Source organism: Oncorhynchus gorbuscha, linkage group LG26, assembly GCF_021184085.1.
Source record: "Oncorhynchus gorbuscha isolate QuinsamMale2020 ecotype Even-year linkage group LG26, OgorEven_v1.0, whole genome shotgun sequence".
Taxonomy (NCBI): domain Eukaryota; kingdom Metazoa; phylum Chordata; class Actinopteri; order Salmoniformes; family Salmonidae; genus Oncorhynchus; species Oncorhynchus gorbuscha.
Genome location: NC_060198.1, coordinates 35627010 through 35640143, shown reverse-complemented (window position 1 = coordinate 35640143; position 13134 = coordinate 35627010). Strand labels below are relative to the sequence as shown.

At 44.7% G+C, this 13134-nt stretch overlaps 1 protein-coding gene across 2 annotated transcripts; it reads left to right on the top strand.

The window, feature by feature from the left end:
• The first annotated feature begins 6055 nt into the window (after positions 1-6055).
• On the top strand, positions 6056-12610 carry LOC124016087 (zinc finger protein Gfi-1b-like). 2 transcript variants are annotated; one of them, XM_046331614.1, is made up of 6 exons: positions 6056-6117; positions 7775-8127; positions 8334-8506; positions 8859-9002; positions 9115-9280; positions 11279-12610. In XM_046331614.1, the coding sequence occupies exons 2-6, from the start codon at positions 7824-7826 to the stop codon at positions 11473-11475; spliced, it is 984 nt and encodes a 327-aa protein (XP_046187570.1). In that variant the 5' UTR covers positions 6056-6117; positions 7775-7823; the 3' UTR covers positions 11476-12610. The 2 variants fall into 2 exon arrangements, with proteins under 2 accessions (XP_046187570.1, XP_046187569.1); XM_046331613.1 differs by lacking the exon at positions 6056-6117 and adding an exon at positions 6969-7619.
• The last annotated feature ends 524 nt before the right edge of the window (positions 12611-13134 follow it).

Sequence of the window (13134 nt, the reverse complement as noted above, 5' to 3'; positions counted from 1 at the left end):
CCCGCCATCTCCATCTCCATCTCCATCTCTCTCTCCCGCCATCTCCATCTCTCTCCCGCCATCTCCATCTCTCTCCCGCCATCTCCATCTCTCTCCCGCCATCTCCATCTCTCTCCCGCCATCTCCATCTCTCTCCCGCCATCTCCATCTCTCTCCCGCCATCTCCATCTCTCTCCGCCATCTCCATCTCTCTCCCGCCATCTCCATCTCTCTCCCGCCATCTCCATCTCTCTCCCGCCATCTCCATCTCTCTCCCGCCATCTCCATCTCTCTCCCCCATCTCCATCTCTCTCCCCCATCTCCATCTCTCTCCCCCATCTCCATCTCTCTCCCCCATCTCCATCTCTCCCCCCATCTCCATCTCTCTCCCCCCATCTCCATCTCTCTCCCCCATCTCCATCTCTCCCCCATCTCCATCTCTCTCCCCCATCTCCATCTCTCTCCCCCATCTCCATCTCTCTCCCCCCATCTCCATCTCCTCTCTCCCGCCATCTCCATCTCTCTCCCGCCATCTCCATCTCTCTCCCGCCATCTCCATCTCTCTCCCGCCATCTCCATCTCTCTCCCGCCATCTCCATCCCGCCATCTCCATCTCTCTCCCCCATCTCCATCTCTCTCCCCCATCTCCATCTCCATCTCCATCTCTCCCCCCATCTCCATCTCTCTCCCGCCATCTCCATCTCCATCTCCATCTCTCTCCCGCCATCTCCATCTCTCTCCCCCATCTCCATCTCTCTCCCCCTCCATCTCCATCTCTCTCTCCCGCCATCTCCATCTCTCTCCCCCATCTCCATCTCTCTCCCCCATCTCCATCTCTCCCCCATCTCCATCTCTCTCCCCCATCTCCATCTCTCTCCCCCCATCTCCATCTCTCTCCCCCATCTCCATCTCTCTCCCCCCATCTCCATCTCTCTCCCCCATCTCCATCTCTCTCCCCCATCTCCATCTCTCTCCCCCCATCTCCATCTCTCTCCCCCATCTCCATCTCTCTCCCCCCATCTCCATCTCTCTCCCGCCATCTCCATCTCTCTCCCGCCATCTCCATCTCTCTCCCCCATCTCCATCTCTCTCCCCCATCTCCATCTCTCTCCCCCATCTCCATCTCTCTCCCCCCATCTCCATCTCTCTCCCCCCATCTCCATCTCTCTCCCCCATCTCCATCTCTCCCGCCATCTCCATCTCTCTCCCGCCATCTCCATCTCTCTCCCCCCATCTCCATCTCTCTCCCGCCATCTCCATCTCTCTCCCCCATCTCCATCTCTCTCCCCCATCTCCATCTCTCTCCCCCATCTCCATCTCTCTCCCCCATCTCCATCTCTCTCCCCCATCTCCATCTCCCCCATCTCCTCTCTCCCCCCATCTCCATCTCTCTCCCGCCATCTCCATCTCTCTCCCCCATCTCCATCTCTCTCCCCCATCTCCATCTCTCTCCCGCCATCTCCATCTCTCTCCCCCATCTCCATCTCTCTCCCCCATCTCCATCTCTCTCCCCCATCTCCCATCTCCATCTCTCTCCCCCATCTCCATCTCTCTCCCCCATCTCCATCTCTCTCCCCCATCTCCATCTCTCTCCCCCATCTCCATCTCTCTCCCCCCATCTCCATCTCTCTCCCCCATCTCCATGTTCCCCCATCTTTGTTCCCCCATCTCCATGTTTTCTCTGCATGTTCATTTGTTGGATATGTTTTATTGAGTAATGTGTGGTAATGTGTGGTAATGTGTGGTAATGTGTGGTAATGTGTGGTAATGTGTGGTAATGTGTGATTAGTGAGGCAAATTTGGACTCCTTGTTGCTATCAGCGATGGGCGCCTTTTTCATTAGATCATTTCCTCCTGTGGTTGCCCCATGCTGGGAAAATGTGCAAGTGAGAAAACGCCTATTGTTTCTCCTCTATTCTGTATCGGACAATTTTGTTTACAAAATGTGGATGTCTTTACTGTTTTACTGTTTGTACGTCTTCAAGGGTGTGTCCTGAATGGTGTAGCCTGTGTGACTATATGCTGTGTGGGACTGTTCACGTTTGTGAGTGTTGTGCACTGTCGGCATGCACATGTGTATGTGACTTTGCCTGTTTGCGTTGGACTTTGCCTGCTTGCAGTTGCACAATAACATGTGGTATGTGTGTGTATGTATTCATGTGTTTGTATCTCTGGGAGAGCTTAAGGCCATCTCTGGTTGACGTGTTAAAACCACAATAGTCAGTGACATTGGGCTGGGACCAGCACTCTCTTCTCTGGCCCCACTCGTTTATTAGATACAGACAAATTGTTTTGCGTCATATCTTTTTGCTTGTTAAGTTTTAATATAATCTTAATTATAAGTATCTATTTTCAATCAATAATTCATACAATTCATGAGTTGACAATATTTTTAAATACACATTGCAAATTAGAAGGCACACCTTTAAAAAATAATTCAATTTGTTGGTCAATAAATACTGATAATAAAAAAGTCCTGTAATTTTTTATAAAGTTTTGCTTGTATGCCGTCTATTTAATGGTACTCATTTAGAGCAGGTTTTTTAAATTAGAGGTGGGTAGCCACCGGGGAGGGAGGTGGGAGGAGGCCAGAGTACTGGCATGGTTTGGTGGGTCGTCATCATGAGCTTCCATTTGAGTGGACCTGACTGCTGCAGGACCTGTGTCATCAGGGAGGGGAGTCTTGGGATGGCTCTTCCTTGGCGTACTCAAAGCTGCCATCGTTCTCCTCGTCACTTGTTCTCTGGTGTGCTGTCAGACTGACTGCAAGACTGGCTGTTGCACTCGGGTTCATATTTTCTCTCCTCTTCACCCCTCTCTGTTAACTTGTCCCCTTCTTCCTCACCTCTCTCTACTCCCTTGTCCCCTTCTTCCTCACCTCTCTCCGCTCCCTTGTCCCCTTCTTCCTCACCTCTCTCCGCTCCCTTGTCCCCTTCTTCCTCACCTCTCTCCGCTCCCTTGTCCCCTTCTTCCTCACCTCTCTCTGCTCCCTTGTCCTCCTCCTCCTCCTCCTCACCACTCTGCTGCTCAGCTTGTTAGTGGAGGGAGGGATCTGGGGGTCATCGGGCTTGTCTGCTGGCTGAGTTAGTTGTTGAGCTTCAGGTTCTGCTCCCCTTCCACCATTCTTTGCTCTGTTGCTGTAGGCTTGTGGACAGTTGAAGTAGGTGTGCCCATCACCATTGCAAAGTGTTCACTTGCTTTCATTCGTGCACTCTCTGGACTTGTGGCTGAATTCACTGGTAACCAAGGTATTTATTGAAACACAGGGGGAAGACGGAGTGCAGGCCAGGGGAAGTTCGGGCAGGTCGCAGGAAACTATGTGCGGAGGCTGAGGCTGGAGCGAGAGGGGTTAAGACAGGGTAAGCAGGTCCGGATGGGAATCCAAGGGAGCAGTAGAGTGGGACATCCAGGACAGAGTAGCAGAATTGACGTGGGACTGAAGACAGGGACCAGAGTCAGAGCGGGTAGAACTGTAGCAGAGAGGAAAACCGTGTCAGGCAAGGAAAAACAGGCACAACAGGATCTAAACAGGAACAAACGGCTAGAAACGTAGACTGACTGAGCAGAGATTACAATCTGGCTGCATAGAAGTGGCAGGGCTGAGTATTTGTAGAGGTCTTGATTATGGAACAGGTTGCAGCTGGTCGGGATCTGCTCTGACTCCAGTACACCTGTCTCCGCCCACACAATCACACACATAGAGTGAGAGAGAGAGAGAGAGAGAGAGAGAGAGAGAGAGAGAGAGAGAGAGAGAGAGAGAGAGAGAGAGAGAGAGAGAGAGAGAGAGAGAGAGAGAGAGAGAGAGAGAGAGAGCATTGGGGGAGTGGCGGCAGGTAAAGGAGACACAGGATGAGCAGTAGAGGGAGTGTCAGGAGCAGATATAACTCACTGGGAGTCGAGCAGCAAGTTTTCAGCCACGTACTCTCTACTCGGCACCTGTCCTTCCAACAAGATTGGGAGCCATGATGGAAAATTTGCTCAGTTGTGATAAACAAGGGGGACCACAGCACCTAGACCACATTCTAACATCGTGTATTCACAAGTTGAGTCCAACCCCAGGTCGCTCTCTGACCAGAGAGTCTTGTGTTTGCATCCTCACCTGTCGCTCCATTCGTGCTTGTGATGCTGGTTTCATAACCAAAGCCTTATACAGACTGCTTCATTGGAGGTCAGAGCCAGGAGCATACTTGAACGCAAGGGAACATATCACAGTAGAAAGCAGAACAGGTGAGACAAAAACAAAGAAAGGAAAAGTATACTAAATGCCAACCAGCCATAACCCCCTCCTCCTCCCTAAACCCCTCCACCCAGACCCCAAGATTCAGGTTCCTAGAAAGACAGGAGCAGCAGCAGGGGAGCAGAGGGACGGATGTAGGAAGAGAAGCCCCTGAACCCCCCCCCCATCAGAGACGAGACACAAACCCACCGAGCCTACCACCCCGTCTCAACAACCTGCCCCCCTCGCCTGCACTCCCTGAAACCCTGGGGAGAAGGCTGCCAGCCCCCCGCCACAGTAACCACAGCGCTCTGCCAAGCTCCACTCCAGAACATCAAGGCAGTGGCACACTCAACTCCACTGTCTGCTGCTCACAGGATACAATACAATGAGTGTACAAAACATTAAGAACACCTGCTTTTTCAATGACATTGACTGACCAGGTGAATCCGGATGAAAGCTATGATCCCTTATTGATGTCACTTGTTAAATCCACTTCAATCAGCGTAGATGAAGAGGAGGAGACTGGTTAAAGAAGTACCTTTAAGTCTAGAGACAAGTGAGACATGGATTGTGTATGTGTGAAATTCAGAGAGTGAATGGGCAAGACTAAATATTTAAGTGCCTTTGAATGGGGTATGGTAGTAGGTGCCAGGCACACTGGTTTCCGTCACGAAGTGCAATGCTGCTGGGTTTTTGAAGCAGTTTCTCATGTGTATCAAGAATGGTCCACATGAGAGTCAACATGGGCCAGCATCCCTGTGAAACGCTTTCGACACCTTGTAGAGTCCATGCCCAGATTAATTGAGGCTGTTCTGAGGGCCTCTGACTTGTTTCAATCTAAGATGTCGTGTGCTGAGTCATACAGTGATCTCCAATGTAGTTTTCACTGTAATTCAATGGACATCAACTATAATACAGTTATCTTTGCAATCTTACTTCTTTACTTCACTTGTTTAGTAAAATCCTGTCATCTTCTAGCAGCTCTTTTCATCATTGTTCTAGTGTGGGAGAGTGTTTCTATTTCTGTGGTGGAGATCACTTAAATTACCTCAGTCACAGGAAGAGAGTTGTGTGGGTTGTGTATTATACACATTCCATACTGCATAGACACCAGTGATGTGTGTGTCAATAACCTCCCGTAGCAAGATTATATGGTTAAAGTAAGGTCCCTGTTTTTACGTGAGACTTTGATATTTAAACACAATCAAGTGACCTTAATGTACACACTTCCTACCCTCAGTCAGGCTGTTGCTACCGGTATCTCCAAGTTACCTGTGACTCAGTAGCATAGAACATTGACTCTCAGACCAAGATGGACAGGTTTGGATGTGTGCTTGGTCCTTTCTAGTGTACGGTAGCAGGATCAGTCCTCTCTAGAGGTAAGACAACAGGCAGGATGCGAACAATAAGCTGAACACCGAGCACAGGTTTCCATTACAGAAGTTGGTTAACAACTGGGAATATCAGATTTGTTTTATTCAATCAAAAACTAAAACAAAGAAAAACAGTTTATCTAGCTGATAGACTATTTCTGATTAGAAAATCTCTGGTGTAGATTAGGATAAATCTTGAAAAATAACCAATGTTATGCATCATTGTCACATACTGTAATTGTGTGTAAGAGTCAAATTAATGTTACAGTATGAGTTTAACAGATTAACATGTTTAATTTCTAGCTTTTAGGTAAATGCTTTGAATTGTACGCTGAGGTATAGACTTTGAATGCACTGTAAATGTTGGCTGGTGGGTTTTTTGTTGAGATTTCCCACAATCCATTGTTCAGCAACTGCTTCAAAATCAAACCAAATCAATTGTTTTCTGTCATGTCATCAGTTAACGGGTGCGAGGGTAAAGAAAAGGGGATGTTACCGACACCAAAGAGATTGCAACCACTCCAGATTCAACTGTGCATACAAGTGGTAAGTTACAGAATTCAGCCTCTCTCCAGATTTCAACTTTATAATATGAGATTGGTGTTTAATGTTTTGCATAATATTTATTGAATTTGAGGATTAATTCAGTACAGATATGAATCATTTTAATACATTTAACTGACGAGCAATAAAACATATTCAATATTTTTAGGATTGAGCTTGACTGAAAACTGACCAAAATAGGTTATTCTTTTTACAAAAGTCTGTGTTGTTTATTAATATGTGATCAATGGTAAAAAAAATATATATTCTGATAATGTGTAGAATTGTGAATATCATTAGGAGAATTGCAAAGGAAATATGTTGCATTTGTAATTTGATTGCAATGTATGTTAGGATTGTGTGCTATTTTATGAATGATTTGGTTACATATGTCATATTTAGAAACTTTAAAAAACTTATAGAGACGTAGATCTATTTAGTAAAAGCTCAAAATGTATTTTTCACAACAAATCGTGAGATTTCAGTTTGAATTGCTTGACGGAGTAGGGTAGTCCTCAGAGAAAGACCTGCTTTTGAAATGTTTTTTTTAAAACAGTGTGCAGGTGGCCATGATGCATTTCTTACCCAAACCACAGGCTTTGGCATTTTAACTGATTATTTATCAACAGGTGTGTGTGTTTCACATTGACATACGAAGATAAGGAATACTAACGCAGAGCAACATGAGTGACATTACAGCTTACTATAAGTGTGATGTGTGTAAATGTGTGCCAATCTGTAATTGTAAATTTTCACAGAGCAATTTTTAGTGATAACACATTTTTCAAAAATTTGATGAATGACTACGTTACATTATGTGGAAAATTCATTAATGAAAGTTAATGTTATCAAAACATGTATTATCTATAATTTTGCAAACTCTTACAGTAGAAACACATATTTATATATCAAAACTATTTTATGTCCCTTACTTAATTGCAGAAAAATATCATTACGAACCCAACACATTTCACATTCTCCAGAAATTCAGTAAGGGAGGTGAATGATTCTGTGGATAAATATACTGAGTGTACAAAACATTAGGAACATGTTCTTTTTTCATGACATGCAGTAGAGTGACCAGGTAAATCCAGGTGAAAGCTATGATCCCTTAACGATGTCACTTCAATCAGTGTTGATGAAGGGGAGGAGACAGGTTAAAGAAGCCATGAGATAATTGAGAAATGGATGGTTTATATGTGCCAATCATAGGGTGAATGGACAAGACAAAACATTTAAGTGCCTTTGAACAGGGTATGGTAGTAGGTGACCGGTGCACCGGTTGTGTAAAGTACTGCAAGGCTACTAGGTTTTTCATACTCAACAGTTTCCCGTGTGTATCAATAATGGTCCAATACCTAAAGGACACAACTGTGGGAAGCATTGGAGTCAACATGGGCCAGCAAAACTGTGGAATGCTTTCTACACCTTATAGAGTCCATGCCCAGACGAATTGAGTGCAACTCAATATTAGGAAGGTGTTCTTATTGTTTGGTATACTCAATGTATGTATAGGGCATTGGTATTTGTAGAAAAATGAAATGAAAAATCTATAAATAATATTAGTCGTTGTTGTTCTTTAATACAGAGGAACACTTTGTCAAAGAATCTGTCATTAAGTGAATTTCGAATGACTCCTTGTCTCTTGTCTGTTCTGTAGGTATTTATCTCTCTCACTCTCGCCACCTTCCCCTTGCCTCAGCTCTGTCATGCCTCGCTCCTTCCTGGTCAAGAGTAAGAGACCAGGGTCTCACCCCCCTTGCTTCTCTAAAGGCACCAGACACACAAACCCTGACCAGCCACAACCTCATACAAACTATCACGACAGGCAGAATAGGGCGTGGTGGGAAGTAAGGTCCCCACATCGGAGCCCCTTCCAGGAGGACCAGGGCAACCTGTGCTCAGGGTCAGAGGTCAAGGACACCCTGGAATACCCCTGCCCTAGCTGGGACGGCATGGCAACCAGACCACACAGCACCTCGCCAGCTGACCTCTGGACCAGCTGGTCTGCAGGTATCCGACGGATCCTGACTTTATGGCTCTACACTCTATTTATTGTAAATAATAAATAAGTATATGTAGATATTTGTTATATTTGTATTCCATCTCGTTAAACACTTCAAGTTGCCTCAATTTGATTGTCATAACTATCTTTATCAAATCAAAAATATTTGTTATTATTTCAAACTCAATCTACTAGTATGCCACTTACTCCACAGAAACCGGAGGATACGATGGTGTGGAGCCTTCCGAGTCTGCCCTGCCCTGGTCCCTACACTGGCCCCGGGGCCCTGACAGAGAAAGGGAGCTGGAGAAACTGGTCCATGTCTTACTGAGCCACAGGCCACATATGGACCTCAACTCCACCAACCCATGCCCCCTCTGTGAAAAGGTAAGAAGAACCAGCAAGGGTCAGGAATTACAATATAATCAGAACAGCACATCTACCCTTATAGGGAGTATCAACCAAAAGTGTATGGTTCCAAACCATGCAAACCCCTTCAGGCATGACTAAAATAGAATAAATGAGATACTGTTTGGTGTTTGTGACCTGAGACAAGAGTGACAGTAGAGTGGTGGAAATTGTACTCAACAGGGCTCTGTGACATGTCAGAAAATGACATAACAGCAGATTTGTTTGGTGTGAGATTTGAGGCTGTAATGGGTAATTGTGTTGAATATGGTTGACATCTATGGGAGTATGAGCTACATCTCCTGTTACTCTTAGCTTTCTCTTTTCTCAGGTCTTGTCCTCAGGAGCTGTACTGAAGACTCATTTACTCAGGTCACGTACATGCGTGCATGCAGTCCCATTGGCCACATCAGCCAAAGCCCCAGAGCACCCCTACGAGTTCAAACAAGCTCTGGGCACGTACGGAAGACCAAAGGTATATCTGGCAGAAGTACATTGGTGGAGTTCTCTCCACTTCCCAACACAAACTATACAAAAATACCCATGGCAAAATCCTAACCACATCTCTGTGAATGTGTGTGTTCCAGGAGCGTAGCTATAGCTGTAAGGAGTGTGGGAAGGTATTCAAGCGCTCCTCCACCCTGTCCACCCACCTGCTCATCCATTCTGACACCAGGCCCTACCCCTGCCAGTACTGTGGCAAGAGGTTCCACCAGAAGTCAGACATGAAGAAACACACCTTCATACACACAGGTATATGTATATACTTTATCTTATACCATCTATTGCATCTTGCCTATGCCGCTCGGCCATCGCTCATCCATATGTTTATATGTACATATTCTTATTCCTTTAGATTTGTGTGCATTAGGTAGTTGTTGGGGAATTGTTAGATTACTTGTTAGATATTACTGCACTGTTGGAACTAGAAGCACAAGCATTTTGCTACACTTGCATTAATATCTGATTACCATGTGTATGTGACCAATACAAATGTATTTGATTTGATGTGCGGGGAGGTACACTGTAAGCACACATACACAAATGAGCATAGTATGTGTTGAACATACAGTGCCTTGCGAAAGTATAAGGCCCCCTTGAACTTTGCAAACTTTTGCCACATTTCAGGCTTCAAACATAAAGATATAAAACTGTATTTGTTTGTGAAGAATCAACAACAAGTGGGACACAATCATGAAGTGGAACAACATTTATTGGATATTTCAAACTTTTTTAACAAATCAAAAACTGAAAAATTATTCAGCCCCTTTACTTTCAGTGCAGCAAACTCTCTCCAGGAGTTCAGTGAGGATCTCTGAATGATCCAATGTTGACCTAAATGACTAATGATAAATACATTCCACCTGTGTGTAATCAAGTCTCCGTATAAATGCACCTGCACTGTGATAGTCTCAGAGATCCGTTAAAAGCGCAGAGAGTGTCATGAAGAACAAGGAACACACCAGGCAGATCCACGATACTGTTGTGAAGAAGTTTAAAGCCGGATTTGGATACAAAAATATTTCCCAAGCTTTAAACATCCCAAGGAGCACTGTGCAAGCGATAATATTGAAATGGAAGGAGTATCAGACCACTGCAAATCTACCAAGACCTGGCCGTCCCTCTAAACTTTTAGCTCATACAAGGAGAAGACTGATCAGAGATGCAGCCAAGAGGCCCATGATCACTCTGGATGAACTGCAGAGATCTACAGCTGAGGTGGGAGACTCTGTCCATAGGATAACAATCAGTCGTATATTGCACAAATCTGGCCTTTATGGAAGAGTGGCAAGAAGAAAGCCATTTCTTAAAGATATCCATAAAAAGTGTCATTTAAAGTTTGCCACAAGCCACCTGGGAGACACACCAAACATGTGGAAGAAGGTGCTCTGGTCAGATGAAACCAAAATTGAACTTTTTGGCAACAATGCAAAACGTTATGTTTGACGTAAAAGCAACACAGCTCATCACCCTGAACACACCATCCACACTGTCAAACATGGTGGTGGCAGCATCATGGTTTGGGCCTGCTTTTCTTCAGCAGGGACAGGGAAGATGGTTAAAATTGATGGGAAGATGGATGGAGCCAAATACAGGACCGTTCTGGAAGAAAACCTGATGGAGTCTGCAAAAGACCTGAGACTGGGATGGAGATTTGTCTTCCAACAAGACAATGATCCAAAACATAAAGCAAAATCTACAATGGAATGGTAAAAAAAAAAAAAAAATCCAGGTGTTAGAATGGCCAAGTCAAAGTCCAGACCTGAATCCAATCGAGAATCTGTGGAAAGAACTGAAAACTGCTGTTCACAAATGCTCTCCATCCAACCTCACTGAGCTCGAGCTGTTTTGCAAGGAGGAATGGGAAAAAAATTCAGTCTCTCGATGTGCAAAACTGATAAAGCGACTTACAGCTGTAATCACAGCAAAAGGTGGCGCTACAAAGTATTAACTTAAGGGGGCTGAATAATTTTGCACGCCCAATTTTTCAGTTTTTGATTTGTTAAAAAAGTTTGAAATATCCAATAAATGTCGTTCCACTTCATGATTGTGTCCCACTTGTTGTTGATTCTTCACAAAAAAATAGTTTTATATCTTTTGTTTGAAGCCTGAAATGTGGCAAAAGGTCGCAAAGTTCAAGGGGGCCGAATACTTTCGCAAGGCACTGTAGGTCAGCTGGTGTGTGTAAAACACAGTACGACTGACATACACATTGTGCAATTCCATGTAATGTCCTGCTGTCTGTCCCAGGTGAGAAGCCCCATGTGTGCCAGGTGTGTGGCAAGGCCTTCAGCCAGAGCTCCAACCTCATCACCCACAGCCGTAAACACAGCAGCTACTGGCCCTTCAGCTGCACGCACTGCCAAAGCAGATTCCAGCGCAAACTGGACCTACAGCGCCACCAGGAGACACAATGTTTTCATAGCAGCATGTACACACAGAGCTGAGGCCATGGGTATAATGGAGATTTGTATTACAAGTACTGTATGTAGCACAAGAATGAGTGCTTTGTATAGAGATTGTTGACCGGTATTTGCTGTTCCGTTTTTATATGGTACTTTGATCAGTGACTGAGGCTAAGCACATTGTGTTCAAGTTATTTGGGCATTTGTTTTTGTGGATTTGCTTTCGCTTACAGCTTTTCAGGTTGACCGTTTGGAAAGTGCTTGAGGGGACCTGATCACTTTAACATCTCTAGCAATGTCATATATATATTGTGCTGGATTCCGTCCATAGCGCAGATGCTCAGCGTTGCAGCCGGTTGAAATGTAAAGGTCATTTACCACGAATGCTGTCTCCGCCAACACGGAAACGTTGCCTTTAAATGTCAGTCACGCTTTAACGCTACGGATTGAATCCAGCCCTTTAGGCTCTGGTCTCTACTATGCTGTATGTCTAAAAAGGACAGGTGGTTTGTAGAGTGACAAAGCAAACCCCTATTTCCCACTGTAATTGGCCATTTTCCTCAGAGCCGTTGCAATTGTAGCTCCCATTGTTGGTGTATGAATGAAGCTGCCATTTTCACTTCACTGTGGCAGCCCACCCAAGGGCATAATAATATACAATCAGGCCATGTGGAACATGTGAAAAATAATGTCTTTGACTGCAGTACGAGCAGAGAGACAACGATTATGTTGAAATGATGCTCCACAACTATGGCGACACAACATGACTGTATATTTTCAGTGTCACAGCCTGGTCAGCATGAGTATATATTAAAAGGGATTTAGATACAAAAAATGAAATACTCTGTTTAAGTTTAGAATTTCTGGGGCGTCATTCATTGTTCTCACCCACATTTTATTTTTAGGATAAAACAACTGTCACAGATATTTAATTTAAATAGCAATAGCACAGATAATATCAAACAAAGGGTCACAATTACAGCATAGATATATACAATAAGGATCTGGATAATGGCAATTCCCCGCACACATTCTACTCGAGACATATTTGACTTCATGTGTTCCTCTTTAAACTCTGTAGTGCTTGTTTCTGTTGTAACATTAGACTAGGCTAGGTTCAGATTCATGCTCATCCTATAGCCAGTAGTCACACCATTCCATTCTAGTTATGACATTGTAGATACAGTATAATGGATCAAATGCACTGACTAGTCCAACACTTTGAGGAGTTGCTGAGGCCATGTACCTGTAGAAATTCATGTAGTTTCAGTCTTTCAGACCTTTACACATCTCATTGCTTCAAGAAGTGTACACCAAGTACACAAAACATTATGGACACCTTCCTAATATTGAGTTGCACCCCCCCCCACACCTTTGCCCTCAGAACAGCCTCTATTAGTTGGGACATGGACTGTACAAGGTATCGAAAGCATTCCACAGGGATGCTGGCCCATGTTGACTCCAATGCTTCCTACAGTTGTGTCCTTTAGGTAGTGGACAATGTTTGATACACACAGCAAACTGCTGAGGGTGAAAAACTCAGCAGCGTTGCAATTCCTGACTCAAACCAGTGCACCTGGCACCTACTACCATACCCTGCTCAAAGGCACTTAAATATGTCGTTTTGCCCATTCACCATCTGAATGGTACACAGACACAATCCATGCCTTAATTGTCTCAAGGGGGGAAAAAAAATATTTA